At 33.7% G+C, this 20,139-nt stretch overlaps 1 protein-coding gene across 1 annotated transcript in view; it reads left to right on the forward strand.

The window, feature by feature from the left end:
* USP47 (ubiquitin specific peptidase 47) overlaps positions 1-20,139 on the forward strand; it is a 114,848-nt gene that overhangs the window by 47,222 nt on the left and 47,487 nt on the right. Inside the window, exons 6-9 of the mRNA XM_063095906.1 lie at positions 191-287; positions 4,078-4,223; positions 4,913-4,992; positions 6,103-6,252. Of these exons, the coding sequence (XP_062951976.1) occupies positions 191-287; positions 4,078-4,223; positions 4,913-4,992; positions 6,103-6,252 (473 nt within the window). The remainder of the gene's footprint in view (positions 1-190; positions 288-4,077; positions 4,224-4,912; positions 4,993-6,102; positions 6,253-20,139) is intronic.

Genomic DNA, 20,139 nt, shown 5'->3' on the forward strand with positions numbered 1-20,139 from the left:
AGGTTTACATAGTGCACATGTTAGAAAAGGGATCTTTCTTAGACTCTATTGAAAAAAATTGAAATAATTTCCAACTGAGTAATCTTAACCTCTGAATCTTTACTATGTATTAAATTCTTATTGTGTTCTTTTTTTTTTATGTTTTTTATCTAAATGCTGATTTATGTATATTTGTATTTTCTCTTTAAAGGATATGTGGGATTAGTAAACCAAGCAATGACTTGCTATTTGAATAGCTTGTTGCAAACACTTTTTATGACTCCTGAATTTAGGAATGCATTATATAAGTGAGTATTCAAAAAAATTCTATAAATAAAACTGATTTAAGAATGAAAATATAGTTTTTAGCTAATATTTAATTTACCTTTTTGCACTTACATGTGAAGTTTGGAGGCATTTCTCACCTCATGAGACGTAACTTCTTGAATTTTTATAAGAACAAGGATCTTGTGAGAGACTGACATATGAAAAATGTATGGGGAGAGAGAACCAGAAGTGCATAGACAGCAAAAAGACAAAATTTATAAGATTTAGGTATAGGGTAAATTTAGGCTTCCCTAGCTTATACCTTTAACAGCCTTACGAAGAAATAATTTATCTGCTTTCGAGAGAATCTGAATTTGTAACCCATACTCTCTTTTCCCTCCCCCTCTCAGTTAAGAATCCAAAGTTATTTTTTTTTAACTTGCAACTTTATTTCTAATTAAATAAAATACAGCTTGTTTTGTTTGTATGCATGTGTGTTTTTAAAAAGATTCTATATACATCAGGTACTTTAAAATGCTCTATGGAGGAAGTCCATATTTAATAAACCCTAAAGTCAGGCATTTATTTTTATGAGTGTTTTATTATAATATATTTCACACACCTTTGCTTTGTATATTTTCTTTAAGATATAACTCTTATTTTTTAAAGATATTTTAAAGTGTGAGTAAACTAATTTTTTTGCCTTTTTGTGTGTAACTTTCGAATAACAACTTGGAAATTACTTTAAATATGTATTTAAATTATTTTTGGAACTTTAAGTATTATTGTTTGTATTGCTCAAACAACATTATATCATCATTTTATTCATCTGAATTTACTTTTAAAAGTTGACATGTTTTTTATTTAGTATTTGTTGCCCAGTAGCGTTTATATGCTAGACACTAGCCTATAGTGAATAACAGTAGTGCTACCTAAATGTTAGTTATTATATCAGGCACTGTTCTGAGCACTAGACTTGCTTAATTCTCACAGTAACTGTAGAAATAATTTGCTATTATTATCCTCACTTTGCAAAAGAGGTAACTGAAGGTACAGACTTTAAGTACTTTGCCTGAAGCCACACTGCTAGAAGTGGTACCCAGTAGATGACAGATTCCACTACTCTATTCTGCCTGTTCTATAGCTGATGTCAGTAAATATAATGTGTTGCAGAGGCCTCCAGGAGATCAGCATAACCAGAGTTTTGTCAGAGTACTGGAAGATGAGGTTAATAGATGGAGTCTGGGACCTGCCCTCAAAACTAGGACAGGATGAATAGTCCAGAATGATGTGCCTGCTTTGGCAAATACTGCATAGGAATGGGGGTCCCAGGACCTGAAAATGGTCTGTAAATTGCAGCAATGTGGAGAAAATTAGAGCATAGCTAGGGCAAACATGTATAGGACACTCACTGTGTGCCAAGCATTCCTTTAGGCCCAGGATTACAGTGGCGAATAAGAAAAAGTCTCTCTTTTAGAGCTTCCTTAGAAAAGTCTAGATAAATAAGCTCATTTTACAGTTATGTATGCCATGACAAAAATAAAGCAAAGTAATGTGGAAAGAGTTAACTGTCAGGATGTAGGGTAGGATTGGGTCATAGTTTTAGGTAGGTAATCAGAAAGGGCCTCTGAGGAAATACCATGTGAATAGACTTCACTGGAGCTAGCCCTGTGAAGATCTGGGGGAAGAGCACTTAAGATATAAGAAGCTTCAAGTTGAAAGGCCTTTGAGGAACAAAAGAAATCTATTGTGACTGGAGCCCAGTGAGGAAGAGTAGTGAGAAATAAGGTCAAAGAGGAAGGCCATATGTCTTGGAGATTGTGAGAATAGAATGAAGTTTGTATAGCAGGTGGGGAAACAAAGCCTGAGGGCACTGATGATGTTTCTTAATGTAGAACTGAGAACCTCAGTGAACTACACACAGAGTAGCACTAGAATGAAAGGGTACGGTTTTGTTTATTTTCCTCATTTGTGTAGTAGCCAACAGAGAACTTAAGGCTTTGATTTTTTATCTTAAGTTGGAGGCATGTAAAAGCTGTGATAAATACATTGTTTTAGGAAAGTTTATGTAGTGCAGTGTGCAGGATTGTTTTGAAAAACAGGGAGCCCTGGAGGAGACATGGATAGATTAGAGTCAGAATGATGATGGTGGCAGTAGTTATGATATTTCAGATTGAAAATTGATACAACTTAATGACAAACTCTATTTAGGAGTAAAGGAAAGGGAAGATCAAATATGGCACCAAAGTTTCTAACTTAGGTGACTGGAGTAATGGCAAGTACCAGCAAGATTTGTATTTGTACCAGGACTAAAGGACAGATGAGAATTCAGTTTTATATTATAGTAACTCCTCCCTACTAGTGAATTTCCCTTGCAAGAAATTCAGGCATCTCTTATTTTAATTTCATTGTTCCCTCACAGCTACTGAGAGAATTTTAGATCCCATAATGTCAATTATAAGTAGCTTCTATTGAGGATAACCAAAAAAACAAAAAAACAAAAAAACAGAGAGCTGGGAATTGAGTATAGAAGAGGGGAGGGTTAAAGCAGATGTTGGGATATTGAGTAGAGGTGTTTGCAAGGAAGCCTTGGGAAGAAAAAAGTGTATTCCATTGATGTCTGCAAGGCAGAAGGAAGTGCCAGTGTGGAGGGGCAAGATCACAGAGCTGTGACTTTTAAATCTTACAGTAAGAAAAGTATTGAACACTTTAACAGAGGGCCATATCCAAAAGAAAAATAAGCCTTTTACTAAATTTGTAAACTAGCAGAGAAGAATTAATGCTCACGCCTCCTTTTGAAACTAAAAAGTAAGGAAGTGGAAAGTAATAATAGAGTAATCTTATTGCTAACTTAAGATATGGAATATTATTAATATTATCCTTACTTAATATTTTGTCTTTGATGTTTTATTGAATATAGATTATCTTTTGCCATGAGATCTTAAGTTGGGAATTCACTTGTTATTGAGACAGTCCCTGTAGCTAGGGCTAGAAGACTGCTTATTATAAATTTGGGACAGTAAAAATCTTACCCAGATTATTTTATTTACTTACTTACATTCTCTTGTAAAAAGCTTTTATTATGGAAAATTTCAAACATTCAAAAATAGAGGAATAGTATAATGAATTCCTCTGTACCCACTACCCAGCTTTGAATGTTATCAACTCATGATCAGTCTTTTTTTTTTTTAACTTATAACCCTCCACCCTGATTATTTGGAAACCCATCCTCATCATATTGTGTCTGCAAATTATGTCTCAGGTCAGTGTTGAGATTTCCCTGGTTGCCCCATAATTGTTTTAAGAAACTTGTTCAAGTCAGGATCCAAACAAGATCCATACATTGCATTTTATTGGTAAGGTTCTTAATCTATTTAATCTCTTTTTAACCCCCTTCTGTCTTTTTCCCCCTTGCAGTTTATTTCCTGAAATTATATGTATTGAAAACTGATGAAATTTGTCCTAAAATTTTCCAGTTTGGGTTTTGATGGTTGAATACCATAGTGTTACTTAATATTGTTCTTCTGTTCCCTCTATTTTTTATGAATTAAAAACTAGGACCAGATTCAGCAATTTCTTTTCAAAGAGCTTTGCTTTTCATTCTTGAGAACTGTTGCTGCCTTATGGCTTTTCTTGTTAAAGTCTAAAGTTCTGAATTTATGAATTACAGAAAGGCTAACATTTCATTAGGTATTATTAGTTTCAGTTAATTCTCTAACTCTGTATAGCTCCCAGAATTAAGATCTTACATTACCATGATTTTGATGTTAATTAAGCTTTTAAAGAATAAAATTATTTTATAAATAATTTTCAAACATTTCATTTTAATAGGTGGGAATTTGAAGAATCTGAAGAAGATCCAGTGACAAGTATCCCATATCAACTTCAAAGGCTTTTTGTTTTACTACAAACCAGCAAAAAGAGAGCGATTGAAACCACAGATGTTACAAGGAGCTTTGGATGGGATAGTAGTGAGGGTACTAATTCTCTTGTAATGATAAGTATTTCTAATATTCAGAGGAATTCCGGGAGATAATAATATTACAAACACATTACATGTATTAACAACTTAATTAACTTTACGTCTTGGGCCGAGCCCGTGGCGCACTTGGTAGAGTGCTGCGCTGGCAGCGCGCGCGGGTTCGGATCCTATATAGGACTGGCCGGTGCACTCACTGGCTGAGTAACGGTCACGAAAAAGACAAAAAAAAAAAAAACTTTACGTCTTTTCATTGCTTTTTGTTGGAATTTAAAAATAACTTACTTTTTAAAATTTAAGCTCTGAGAGCTAAATTTTTGATCAATTAAAATTTTCTTATAAAATAAGTTTGGTTATACCCTATTTTTATGTGCTTAAAACTAAAAATTTTAAAGTTTGTTGTCTTAGATTTTTCTAACTCATTTTTCACTTTACAGTGAAAAATAACAAAAATAGATATTGTAGCACCACAGAGCATATATTATTTATAAAATGCTGAGATCTTTTGATTCTTTTCCTTGTGATTGCCTTTTCATGACTGTAATGTATATTTTTGTGTTTTTTTTAAATTTAGCATTATTTAAAGCAGACTTTTCCATGATTTTGCCTATTTGTTTTTAAACAAAAATTAATGTTTCATTACTCTAAGTTTATTGCTATTTTAAATTAAATTTTATCTTAAAATAGCTTGGCAACAACATGATGTACAAGAACTGTGCAGAGTCATGTTTGATGCTTTGGAACAGAAGTGGAAGCAAACAGAACAGGTAAGTCTTGAGGGGGCTGTTTTCTAGTAAATCATTTATTACCTTAATGTGACTTTTATTCTGTTGAATGTTTTAAAACTTGGGCATTCAGTCCATTAAAGTACTGAATGGGGAATTGAAAGTACTATGTTCTCATTTGGCCATTAACTGAGTCATAACATCCTTATTTAACCACCCTAGACTTCAATTTTCTCATCTTTAAAATGAGGAAGTTGGGCTGTATGATCTAAAAGGTTTCTTTCAGCTCTAAAAAAATCATGTAATTGATATATAGTCTATATGTTTATATAATTCATAGTATACATATATATATATATACACAGACACATATATGGGTATATATATAAACACAATTACGCGCCACATAATGACATTTTGGTCAACAATGGACCACTTATATGATGATGGTCAGAGCAATAAACTATACTATATAGCCTAAGTGTGTAATAAGTTATACTGTCTAGGTGTGAATAAGTACCCTTTATGATGTTCCCACAACAATGAAATCGCCTAACAACTCTTTTCTCAGAACGTACCCTCGTTGTTAAGTGACGCGAAACTGTATTTGGTTTTGACTTTTATGACTTTTGAACAGTATTTTCAGGTATTTACTAAGTGAATTATATGTCTTATAAACTGTAACACATTATAAAGTATATTCATGAAGGATTACCTTCATTTTGACCAATGAAGTATAGTCATATGCTTTTGACATTTAAGATCCTCAATTAATCTGACCAATGTAATTTATTATTCTTAATTATTCTTATCCAGTGGAAGGAGAAGCAGGTTAGGAGTGTGAAGAACAGTAGATGTATCATTGGGATGAGGAGTAAAATTAAACTGGATGGGGCTTAGTGCAGGGGAGGGTTTATACTGGGTCTAGTGGTAGAGGATCACAGGGTTGAAAGGCAAAGAGTGATTTTTGTCAGGCCTTGATTTTTTTCTATAAAATTTTAGGTAAATCTTGTACTAAAGCTTTCTGAGACTTTACCAGTAAAAATCAATATTTTTTGTAACCCATTCTATAAAGCATGAATTGTGTTTCACGTATTTTTAAAACTACTTTTAAGGAACAATTTTTAAAATGTAAATGTTCTTATATTTTAGGCTGATCTTATAAATGAGCTATATCAAGGCAAGCTGAAGGACTACGTGAGATGTCTCGAATGTGGTTATGAGGGCTGGAGAATCGACACATATCTTGATATTCCATTGGTCATCCGACCTTATGGGTCCAGCCAAGCATTTGCTAGTGTGGTGTGTACCTTTCAGCTGACTGCTTGTGTATCCTTTCACAGAATACGTAATAGCATAATGGTATAATCTCTTGTAAGGTGTAAGTATCATCTTAGATACACCTTCTTGGGTTATTAGTGATTCCTGCATTTAAACTAGCAAGATCTAGAGATTTTTGACCCTTCTGTGAGTCCTAATAGTGCATGTATAAGAAGGAAGGTGAATGTAAATGTTCTGCCTCATGGCTCAATGTTTATTCTTTCTGGTAGGTGATCAGCTGATTTTACCTTTATCTTTTTTTGCCTCTAAACAATCTAATTTATAAAGCTATTTTTGTGACCATTTTTTACATTGGAAAATACTTTTGTTATGGGGGCTCTATACACTTTTAAAATTGGAAAAATAACCTCTGGTTTTTATGATAAACAAAAACCATATTTTTAAAAGAAGCATTCCTGTTCTGTATATTTAATTTAAAAAATACATTGTATAAGCACAGATTATTTAAAGACTCAAAACTACAATCACCTTAATTATTATACTGAGTATCTAAGTGGAGGATTTATCTAAGATTTTCTCATTCCTCCTTTTGTCATCCATTTCTTAATTGCTTTTTTATAATTTTCTTATTGTATTTTACCTATACGTGTGTCTTTACTTACATAAAAGGAAAGTCGTGGAAAGAGTTAGGTTGATATTTTAAATTAAAGTGTTCAGAAATATTTATTTAAACCTGTTATGTGCCAGGGGAAACTTTTAAAGCTAAATAAGACATCTAAAAAAAGTAGAATTTCATCATGTCGTTGTTTGAGTTTTATTTATGCTGTTATCAATGTAATAATGGCTAGTAGCTAAAATCAGTGTTTTTAAAGTTATTCCATACTGTATCTTCTAAAATAGTGCTACAAGTATGGTTTAGTCCTCTGGCCTCTGGGATAATTGATTCCTTTTGCTTTTTTCCCCCTACTTTCATATGGCCGTCAGGAAATAATCAGCAAGAAGTTAAGGAATCAATCAGTGGGAACCCAAAGCAAACATCTAAGTAAATGACCTTTTCTGGATAGTGTAAGATCAATTCTCCTTTCCTCCACTATTTTTCATAGTCTACTCCCTGAATATATTTGAAGAATTTTGTTAAATGTTTTATAGTACTCTTTATAAACTGCCATTCTAGGGATATTAAATTGTCTTTGATTTGGATGACTTTTTGTCATTTTTGTTTTGTTTATTTTATTTACTAAGTTTTAAACTTCATTTTACTTTATTTTGTCAGTTGGAGGTAACATACTGAAAAATTATTGAAAAATTATTAACACTTGTCTTTCAATGACTGATTTGCTAACTAGTTTTTAAATATTGACATTTCTCTGGTAGAATATACTAAGGAAATATTTGGTAGTCCCAAGTGATATAAGACCATTTTTTCTATCTTGTCTATTAAAGTATTTTTTTATGAAAGAGTTTTCACATATACATTCAATTTAGTTTTTTTTTTAAACGTGTTAATTGAATTTTGAGGAAGCTAGTTTTATTTGCGTTGTTATGTTTAAATCTTATGTTTGAGTATTCAGTAAATAAAATTACTTAGCTAAATCTTTGTCATTATTTATTCACCTACTGATATCCTGTCACTCTCTTAAGTACATTATAGACATAGAATGGTTTTGAAGAAATGAGCAATATCACATTTGTAAATGAAATTCTTCAAAGTTAATATTTTTCATTGTTACAAAAATGGTGGTGGTGGTGGTTCAGTGGGAATTAGAAGTTATAGCTATGAAGCAGTGTGTGAGCAGATTTATAATACACATGCACTAATAGGGCTTGCAGAAGGGAACTTAAAACTTCCTAGACTTTGCTGGAATCTCTTGAGGGAAATTACAGCAGGTGAAACTACCCAAGATAGGGGTTCTAAGGAGGATACTACCTTCAGAGAACTTTAGTTAGAGGTAAGTGATTTCTCACTATTTTCTGAACTCAAAACCTATAACCTATGCTTTCTAATCCACAGGTATCATCATACAGTATCTAAAATTAGTTTTATATCACTGCTTGCCATTGTGTATTTTGTTAATTCTACATGTTTTAAAAATAATTTGGTATAAATATGGATTGTAAAAATCTAGTTAAAAAGAAGCATTATAAAATCATTCATTCCAATGACTATTAAAATGTGGCCTTAATTTTAATTGGACTCTCTTAAAATTTGTTTTCCTACCTTTTTTAGTGGACTCTGGTATTTTTGTCTTATTGGAGGGTGCTTCAAAAAGTTCATGGAAAAATTCATATTATCCTTTTAACTATTTTTTCATGAACTTTTTGAAGTACCCTTGTTAGATACACACACACACACACATATAAACAGAACATTGATGATTATGTGTTGTGATTATTGCGTGTTCTGTCAGTGAGCCACAATATTATGGATATGTGTATACAGTCAGATTAACGTTATGTTTAATTTTAAGTGTGAAGTTCTGTTAAAATTAAAGTTTTTTTTATTAACTTTCTCCTAAAACATCTGATTTCTGGAGCAGTTTTATCTTTATGCTCAAAAAAATTAACTTGAAAATAATATTTAAGATTAAAGTATGAGTAAAATTAACACTCACCTTATTAATCATAATAACATCTATAATTGATTTCCATGGCTGTTTTTTAGCATGATTTATAGATTATTTTTATAATGAGTACTAGGAGTCTCCTACAATTAAAAAAAAGAAAGCATTTCATCATAATATTTTGTTTATCAAATTATTTTGAATTATTATAACTGGTATTTGTTAAATTTCTGATCATTTTTCCTGACCAAGTAGGGAATCAGTATTTAAGGGCTCTTTTGCCATTCTGAATCTCTCAGATTGAGTTATGTCCAATACTAGTCTCTAATACAATTTAATAGATGTTCTGGGGAAGGCTTCTTTGATTAAATAAATCTGAGAAACTATAACTATAATCCTCTGGGAAGAGCACAGTGTGTATTTTATTTTAAATGCCCCAACGATTTCTGTAGGATAGAAATTTGTTTAAATGTGTTTAACCTAGCATTTTCTTTCTATGTGAGACATCTGTTAATAACTCAAAGGACAATAGGATTCTGAGGAAAACATTGTGGGAAGCTGTGCATTAGATTAGGTGGTGTAAGGAATATCTCTACTTTGTTAAATTGCTGTTTATATCCTTGGGATGTTGAGGGGGAGTGAGAATGCTAAAATATGTGTCACAATTTTCTATTATTTTACATATTTTATTATTAATCCTGAAAAGTGAATATCAGCTCAAGAATTACTCGTATTAGTTCAAAAAATTTTTTTTCTTAATGATTTTTTAGGCACTTAGAACCTTCTATATTCACTGATTAGAGCTGTCTCTATAAAACCAATGTCCCTGAATTTCTTAATCAAACTAACCTTGAATCTGTTTATTGCCAAGCACACTTGAAAATGTATTATTATAAAGAGATAGTTTTAAGTACATTCTTGTAATACATAGAAATTAGAAATATAATTTTTTGGTTAATTATGAGAACATATTGTATAAATTAAAGTGATATAGCCTCATATGTTTGACATTATCCAGGGAAGTGCTTTTCTATTTAACAGTTAAATTTTAGACACTTTCTTTTTGTCATACAGCATACATATTTAGTGCCTACTCTGGCAGACACTGTTCTAGGCCATTTTCTTTTAGGATACTTTTATTCCATTATTAGATAAGTACATTTAAATACCTTTGCATTATGACAGAATGTGTTCAAAAGTCTGAAATTGGGTTTAGCTACATAGTTCCATGTAGTACCTTTGGAGAAATCAGATTATGTAAAAGACTTTTGTTCTCTAAGCAAATATAGTTTAGTGATTGTTTTAAAGTTTTGAATGAGAAGTTGTTAAATTAGTAAGTGTTTATGAAATCAAAAGCATTTCAAGTATTTAGTTTACAGAATTTTATATCATAAGTCCTACTCTGAATTAACAGGCCGTTTGGAATTCTTATATGGCTGGTTCTGCCACATAACTCATTTGGGTGAAGGAGTGGTCCAAATTTGTCCAAATACGTAAGCATCACATAAAGAAAAATCTCTTCCACAGATTTCCTCATTTTTCCAGGAATTTGTATGGTTGGACGTAGTGGGTACCAGTTTAAAAACTGGGAACTTCTGCTTTCAGGAAGATGGAGTAGATGTACATTGCCCTATTCCTTCCTCTAAAACACCTGAAAACCTTGAATATTATATATAAAATAAACATAAGAAGACTCTGAAAGGTGGAAAGAAGGCATACAGACTAGGGGCCTCAGCACCCAAAGAATGACACGGTGGTGAGTTCCCTGGGTTTTCTTTTTGCCTAATATATCCCAGACTTGAACCTGAAGAAGCTGACAACCTGGAAACAGCAATGGGTATAGACTAAAAAAAGCCTGCTCTCTCTAGGCAAAGGACCAGGAAAGGGGCAGCCTAGCAAGTCAAAAAAACTTTTAGACAACAAATGCTCTGCTCTCGCCAAATACCACAAAGATTATGGCCTTACCTCAACTCATGCCAGCCAAGGCTGAGTGGGGAGCCTAGACTTTCACCCTCATAATGTTATATAACAAGGATCCTTGACCCCCCACTAGGGTGGTTTCAGAGAAGCCTGAGTAGGGATCCAGGATTTCATCCCTGCTGGGCAGTAACAAACCTCCCTACCACCATTCCCCATTCCCCTGGTTCATTGTCATTAGAGACCTCTTTAGGAGCCTGGACTTTCACCCCCCCCCCCCCCCCCCCCCCGACAGTAATGAGATGTTCCTTCCCCTCCTCAATGGAGTGATGTCAGAGGAGGCCTACTGGAGAATCAGGACTTTTACCACCTCCCAGGGGTAACAAGGCCAGCTGCCTCCCACCTGCGTTGTCAGTGGAGGCCAGGGGCTGGGCAGTAATGAGAGATTTCTACCCCTTACAGTCAGTGTGGTGTCAGCAGAGGCCTACTGAGCAGCCAGGATTCCCACCCCCTCCCAGCAGTAACGAGGAGTCCTGCCCCCCTCCAGTGTGAGCAGAGGCTAAGTAGGAAACCTGGACTTCTAATCCCACCCAGCAGTAATAAGGCAGGGGCCCCTTCCCCAGCTGGAGCAGTGGCAAAGGAAGATAGCTAAACCAGAAGATTTAAATAGGGTCCAAAATTTCATAATACCCAAACTGTCCAGGTTGCAGTCAAAAATTACTCTGCATACTAAGAACCTGGAAAGTCTCAATTTAAATTAGAAAAGGAGATCAATAGACACAAACACAAAATGACAGAGATGTTAAAATTAACTGACAAGGGGAGCTGGGGTACTAGGGAGAGAAATGTCTCTCCAGGGTAATTACTGCCACCCCAGTCTGATAAACTGTTCATTCTCCACCTCTTCTACTCAAGAAGCCTCTCTCTGCCCCATTCTTCTCACCCTCTGCTCCCCATGCCCCAGTGTAATAAAGGTCCTTAGGTTTAAAAAAAAAAAAAAAAAAAAGGTTAGAAAATAAAAGTCTCAGGGAAGAAATAGCAGATAAAAAGAAATAGAAATTTAGAACTGAAAAATGTAACAACCAAATGAAAAACTTAATGGAGTTTGAATGGAGACAGTAGAAAGAATCAATGAATTTGAAGATAGAGCAATAGATATTTGCCAGTGTAAACAGCAGAGAGAAGATAGATTGAAAATAAAAAAGTCGTCAGGGACTTAAGGGACTGTAACAAAAGATCTAACACTTATATGTTTGGAGTCCTGGAAGGAGAAGAAAAAGAAAGCAGGGCTAAAAACGTACTCAGAGAAATAATGGCTGAAAACTTCCTGAATTTGTCAAAGGCGTAATTCTACAGATCCAAGAAGCTGAACAAACCCCAAACAAGATAAGCCAAAAGAACTCTACATGAAGTCCAATTATAGCCAAACTTCTGAAAACTAAACACAAAGAAAATATCTTAAAAGCAGCAAGAGAGAAAAGATACCTTTCTTATAGCTGAAAAGAACTATGATTTCACACAAACAGATTTCTCAAAAAGCTATGGAGACTGGAAGGAAATGGAACAGTTTCTCAAGTGTTGAAAGAAAAGAAATGTCGTTAGAGTCTTATACCCAGTGAAAATATTCTTCAGGAATGAAGAGGAAATCAAGACATTCTAGAATGATGGAATACTGAGAGAATGTGTCACCAGCAGACCTGTCCTTAAAAAAATGATTAAAGAAAGTTCTCTAAGCAGAAAGGAAATGGTAAGAAGAAGGCATCTTGGAACATAAGGAAGAAAGAACAAGGTAAACAAACATATGGATAAATACAGCAGGCTTTCCTTCTCTTCCTGAGTTTTCTAAATTATGTTTGATGATTGAACTAAAATTACAACACTGTCTGATGTGGTTCTAACTGTATGTGGGGGAAATATTTAAGACAATCATAAGTGAGAGAGGCTATAAAGACATAAAGGGAAGTAAGGTTTCTACTCTCAAACTGATAAAAGAATGGTACAAGTAGATTGCTGAGTTCTATGTATATAATGTAGTACCCAGAGCAACCACTGAAAAAGAGATACTCTCAAAAACACTAGATAAAATAGAATTCAAAAAAAAGTTCAAGTAACCTACATGATGGCAAGATAAAGTAAATAGAGAAATGAAAAACTGAAAACAGACAAAACCCTAAAACATAATATGGCAGACTTACATCTAAATGATTTAAATATATGAACTAAAAACCAGAGATCAGCATAGTATGTTTAAAAAAAAAAAAAAAAAGACCCAATAGTATACAATCTGTAAGAAAGTCCCTTCAAATCCAGTAGTTTCCCCTCATCTACAGTTTCACTTTTTACAGTTTCAGTTACCTGCAGTCAACTGTGGTCTGAAAATATTAAATGGAAAATTCCATAAATAAACAATTTATAAGTTTTAAATTGGTTCTTAATAGTAGCCTAATGCTACATAGGTCACAGGGCCTATGTCATTCTCCTCACTTCATCTCATCACATATGCATTTTATCATCTCACATCATAAGAAGAAGGGTGACTACAGTACAGTAAGATATTTTGAGAGAGGGAGAGAGACCACATTTACATAACTTTTATTACAGTATATTGTTATAATTGTTCTATTTTATTATTAGTTATTTTTCTTAATATCTTGTTGTGCCTAATTTATAAATTGAACTTTATCATAGATGTGTATATATAGGAAAAAACATAGTGTATTTAGGCTTTTGCATTATCCACAGTTTCAGGCATCCACTGGGGGGCTTGGAATGTATTCCTCACAGATAAAGGGGACTAATGTGTATTGGCATAGGCAGGTTGAAAGTAAAAGGATGGAAAATGATAGGTCATGCAGACATTAATCAAAATAAATCAGGAATGGTCATATTAATATTAGATAAAGAAGACTGAAGAGCAAAGAAAATTACCAGAGATAGAGAGTGGCATTATATAATGATAAAAGGGTCAGTCCACTAAGAATATACCAATCTTAAATCTGTATGTACCAGATAACAGAGCTGCAAAATATATGAAGCAAAAACTGTCAGAACTGAAAGGAGAAATAGACAATCTCCACTATAATTGGAGATTTCAGTACCCCTCTTTCACCAATTGATAGGTAGAACAACTAGACAGAAATAGCAAAGATATAGAAGAACTCAACATCATCAACCAGCAGGATCTGATTGACATATTAAATGCTCCACTCAACAGTACAGTACACATTCTTTTCAAGTGCCAATGAAATATATACTAGGATAGACCATACCCTGGGCTGCAAAAACAAAGCTCAGCAAATTGCAAAGAAAATAATACAGTGTGTGATTTTCAACAGCAATAAAATCAAATTAGAAGCCAATAACAGAAAGAAAACAGTAAAATTGCCAAGCACTTGGAAAATCAACAACATTTCTGAGTAGTCCATGGGTGAAAGAGCAAAACTCTAGATAAATCTAAAAAAAAAACTTTGAACTTAATGCAAATATTAACATATCAGATTTTTTGAGACACACCTAAAGGAATGCTTAGAAAGAAATTGCAGCATTAAACATTTACATTAAAAAGAGGATAAGTTTCAAATCAACACTCTAAGCTTCCACCTAACTTGGAAATAGAAGAGCAAAAGAAACCCTAAGTACATCAAAGGAAGGACATAATAAAGAAAAGAGCAGAAATTAGTGAAATTGAAAATGGGAAAACAGTAGAGAAAGTCAAGTAAGCAAAGAGCTGATTCTTTGGAAAGATCAATAAAATTGACAAACCTATATAGCAAGATTGACAGAGAAAAAGTGAAGGCAAAAATTTCCAGTATCAGGAATGAAAAGTATATCATTGCAGATCTTCCATGTATCAAAAGGATAATAAGGAAATACAACAAGCCTGCACACATAATTTTGAGAACATTTAAAATGAACCAGTTTCTTGAAAAGCACAAACTACCTTATCCAATGTGAATTAGATTATTTGAATAGCCCTGTAACTGTTAAGGTCATTAAATTCATAATCAAAAACCCCTTGAAAAGGAAATCTCCAAGTCTGGATTGTTTCATTGGATATCATACCAAACATTTTAAGAACAATGAACAGTGATTCTACCCAATCTTTTTTAAAGAAAAATAAGAGCAGAGAACCCTTGCCAATTTATCTTATGAAGCTGTTCTTATCCTGACACTAAACCAGACAAAGACAGTTTGGTTTTTTTTAAGAAAAGATCAATACCCTCCATGCATTAGATGAAGAAATTCTTACCAAAATATTAGCAAATGGAATTAAGCTATATATAGAAAGAATTATACACCATGACCAAGTAGGATTCATTTCAGGGATTCATGGCTGGTTAATATTCAAAAATCAATGAGTGTAATCTTCCAAATTAATAGGCAAAGGAAGAAAAATTCACATGATCATGTCAATTGATTCAGAAAAAGCATTTGACAAAATTCAGTATCTACTCATGATAATAACTTAGGAAACTAGGAATAGAAGATAATTTCCTCAACCTAATAAAAAAACATATTCAAAATACCTACAGCTGTAACATCATATTTCCTGGTGAAAGATTGAATGCTTTCCCCTTAGAACATGTCAAGGTTTTCTAGGCAAGGATGTCTGCCCTCACTAACTTTTATTCAACATAGTACTTGAAATCCTAGCCAACACAATAAGTCAAGGGAGGCAATAAAAGACATATCAATTAAAGGAAGAAATAAAATTGTCCCTATTTTTAGGTTACATGATTGTCTATGTAGAAAATCCCAAGGCATCTACAAAAGAACAAAAAAAAAAAAATTCCTCAACTAAGTGAGTTTACCAAGGTGGCAGGATGTACAATAAATATACAAAAATCAATTGTATTTCAAGATACTGGCAGTGAACATGTGGAAAGTGAAATTTAAAGTACAATACTATTTATACTTATGCCAAATAAAAGGCTTAGGTGTAAATCCGATAAAACATGTACTGGACCTATATGCTGAAAACTACAAAACTGAAAAGAGTTTTACGTAAATGGAGGGACATACTTACTCATTGATTGGAAGTTTCAGCATAGTAAAGATGTCAGTTCTTCTTTATGTAGTTTTAATGCAGTTCCTATCAAAGTCCAGTGAGATTTTTTGAGGGCATACACAAGCTCATTCTAAAATTTATATGGAAGGCAAAGGAACTAGAATAGCTAAAGTAATCCTGAGAAAGAAGAATGAAGTAGGAGGAATCAATCTACCCGATTTGGAATCAAATACTATTTAGCAATAAAAAGACTTATTGTATAGCTACAGTAGTCAGGACTGTGTGGTACTGGCAGAGGGACAGATAAATAGATCAGTGGAAAAGAATAGAAAACCCAGTAACAGATCCACACAAATATGCCCAACTGATTTTCATTTTTTCATTTTTAATTTTTTTCTTGCTGGCCGGAGATCAAACCCGAGACCTTGGTGTTGCCAACTGATTTTTGACAAGGACACAAAAGCAATTCAGTGGAGGAAGCATGGTGTTTTTAACAAATGGTGCTGGAACAATTGCACATCCTTATCACAAAAATGAACCTTGACTTAAACTTCACACCTTAGATAAAAATTAGCTCAAAGCAAATGATAGATTTAAATGTGAAACTATGAAACTTATAGAAGATACAGGAGAAAATCTTCCAGATCCAGTGCTATGTTTGATACCAGAAGTACCGTCCACAAAAGGAAAACTTGACAAGTTGGACTTCATCAGAATAAAAAACATTTGCTCTCTGAAAACTCGTGAGGAGGTTGAAAAGAGAAGCTACAGACTGGGAGGACATATTGCAAACCATGTGTCTGACAAAGGACTTGTATTTAAAATATATAAAGAACTCTCAAAACACATGAGGTAAAAAATCCAAAACAATCCAATTTGACAATAAACAAATATGTCAAATAAATACAGAAAAGATGTTCGACACCAGTAGCAATAGGGAAATGCAAGTTCAAATCACAATGTAGATATTACTCTCCCCCTACCAGAATGGCTAAAATTTAAATGACGGTATGAAAAGCTGTTGACAGTGTGGAGAAACTGGATCACTTATACATTGCTGGTGGGAATGTGAAATGTTACAGGCAGTTTCTTATGAAACTGAATGTGCAGTTATCATAAACCCCAGAAACTGCTCTTGGTTTTTTATCTCACAGAAATGAAAACTTACGTTCACACAAAAATTTATACATGAATGTTCATCGCACCTTTATTTTTAATATTCAGAAATTGGAATCTGCCCAGACTTGCTTCAACGAGTGAATGGTTTAACAAACTGTGGTACATACAAACCATGTAATACTACTCAGCAATAAAAAGAACAAACTATTGATACACACAAAAACTTGAATGAATATCCAGGGAATTATGCTGAGTGAAAAGTCAGTCCCAAAAGATTACACACTGTATGAATCCATTTATATAACATTTTTGAAATGACAGCATTTTAGGACGGGGGACAAATTAATCATTGCTAGAGCTTATGGATTTGGTGGTGGCAAGGAGAGGGTGGTTAGGTGGTAATAGCTATAAAAGAGCAGCACAGGTATTCTTGTGCAGAAACTGTCCATTCTCTTGAATGTTGGTGGATACATGAGCCTATACAGGTGATACAATTGTATAGAATTAATACATAGGCAGACAAATTGAGTACACCAAAAAACTGGAAAAATCTGAATAAAATAGGTTGGATTGTATCAATGTGAATATTATGGTTGTGATATTATACTATAGTTTTCCAAAATGTTACCATTAGCAGAAACTGAACAAGGTGTATAGAGGATTTCTCTGTATTAATTCTTATAATTGCATGTGAATTTACAATTATCTTTAAAAATGCAATGAAAAGAAAGGATAGCTTAGGTAAAAATATCTAGAAGCCTATTCGTAGTTTTAAAAAAAAAAGTGTATATCCTGGAAAGTTAGTAGAATATATCTGTAAGGAAAATATGCTACTGTATATCAATAGCACAAAATTGCTTAGTACATTAAAATCAGTTAGGATATAGTTCTCAGTGGAGGTTCCAATTTATCTTTTTTTGTTCAGTCTGAAAAATAAAGTGTGGTTTAATACCTCTTTCTTCATTCAAAATAAAATAGGCCTTGAATGATGGAGAAAGAATTGATATATGTATAGCATGTATAGAGATAAATAGTTTTAAAAAAAACCCAAAAACATGAGGCTTTATAGGCAATACTGTTCCTTGCACATATCTTTTGATTGCACTGTGCCTAGATTATATGCATTAGGTATAATATTTTGGTAACCAGTATTTTTTATTTGGAGAACTAAGGATGTAAGAATTTTCTGTGTTCTATTCTGAATTCTGAAAATGACAGTTGAAAACTATGTGCAAATTTACATTTTGCACAATATATAAGATGGGGAAAAGCTCTAGAAAATAAAACTATCATTGTTACTAGTTTAGAAGCATGATACATGAGTAATTTAACATACCAAAGAGATAAGCAGTTTTATTTGTGTGTATGTTAATAGCAGTACAATGTTTATCACATTTTGCTTCTTTTTTATGGCCCATAACCTATTTGTTTGATACCTAAAATATAGTTTGGCATGACTTTTAGTTATCATGTACATTCCATTAGGTGCAGATAAATGTATATTACCACATTAGTCCATCCTTTACATAATTCATTGGGTGTATGGATGGATGAATTGAAGCTAATTTTCTTCTTCACTTTTGTAGCAATTTTAGTTTTTCAGGGAAATCGAGCAGAAAATACAGATAGTTCCCATACCTTCCCCCATCCCATATGTAGTTTCTCCTATTATTGATGTTATATTAATAGAGTACATTTGTAACAATTATGAATCAATATTGATATATTATTATTATTAACTTAATTTTATATTACAGTTTCCTCTTTGTGTTGTACAATTCTATGGGTATTGCCAAATGCATAATGTCATGTACACACCATTACAGTATCATACAGAATAGTTTACTGTTTACTGCCCCCCAAAATCCTCTGTGCTCCACCTATTCCTCCCTCCCTGTCTCATCCCCTGAAACCCTGGCGACCACTAATTTATTTTTTCCATTACCTCAAACCTTTTTTGTTTCTTTGTGTTGAAAACATTCAAAATCCTCTTTTAGCTAGGTGACACTGTACAGTAAATTGTTGTTCATTAAAATCACTATAAAGTGCTATAGGACACTAGGTACTATTCCTCTTATCTAGCTATTCTTTTGTATCCGTTAACCAGCCCCTCACTATCCCCCCCATCCTGCCTCTTTCTAGCTCCTGGTAACCATCATTCTACTCTCTACTTCTGTGTGATCAACTTTCTTAGCTTCCACATATAGTGAGAACATGGAGTGTTTCTTTTTCTGTTCCAGGCTTACTTCACTTAACATAATATCCTGTGGGCTTATCCATGTTGTTGTGAATGGCAAGATTCCATTCTTCTTTATGGCTGAATAGTATTCCATTATGAATACATACCCCATTTTCTTTATCTGTTCATCTGTTGATGGACACTTGGGTTGATTGCATGTCTTCGCTGTTGTGAATAGTGCTGCAGCAAACATGGGAGTACAAATATTTCTTCAATATTCTGATTTCCTTTCCTTTGGATATATAACCTAGTAGTGGGATTGCTGGATCATAAGGTAGTCGTATTTGTAGTTTTTTGAGGATCCTCCATACTGTTTTCCATAATGGTTGTACTAATTTGCTTTCCAACCCACCATGTGTAAGAGTTCCTCTTTCTCTGCATCCTTGCCAGCATTTGTTATTTTCTGTCTTTTTTTTTTCCTTCTTTTTTTTTTATTTCTTTTTCTTTTACAATGTGGTTGATTATTGAGGCCCATTACCGAAACTTCCGTCCCTCCTCCCTCTCCCCACTCCCTCCCAACAGTGTCCTTTCTGTTTGCTTGTCATATCAATTTCAAGGAATTGCAATTGTTATGTCTTCTTCCCCACCACCCCCCTGGTGGTTTTTTTTTGGGGGGGGGGGTGTATGTGTATTTATTTTTAGCTCCCACAAATAAGTGAGAACATGTGATATTTCTCTTTCTGTGCCTGACTTGTTTCACTTAATATAATTCTCTCTAGGTCCACCCATGTCGTTGCAAATGGCAGTATTTCATTCTTTTTTATAGCTCAGTAGTATTCCATTGTGTAGATATACCACATTTTCTGTATCCACTCATCTGATGATGGACATTTGGGCTGGTTCCAACTCTTAGCTATTGTAAAGAGTGCTGCAGTGAACATCGGGGATCAGGTATACCTTCGACTTGATGATTTCCATTCCTCTGGGTATATTCCCAGCAGTGGGATAGCTGGGTCATATGGTAGATCTATCTGCAATTGTTTGAGGAACCTCCATATCATTTTCCATAGAGGCTGCACCATTTTACAGTCCCACCAGCAATGTATGAGAGTTCCTTTTTCTCC

The sequence above is a fragment of the Cynocephalus volans genome, chromosome 4, assembly GCF_027409185.1.
Source record: "Cynocephalus volans isolate mCynVol1 chromosome 4, mCynVol1.pri, whole genome shotgun sequence".
Taxonomy (NCBI): Eukaryota; Metazoa; Chordata; class Mammalia; order Dermoptera; family Cynocephalidae; genus Cynocephalus; species Cynocephalus volans.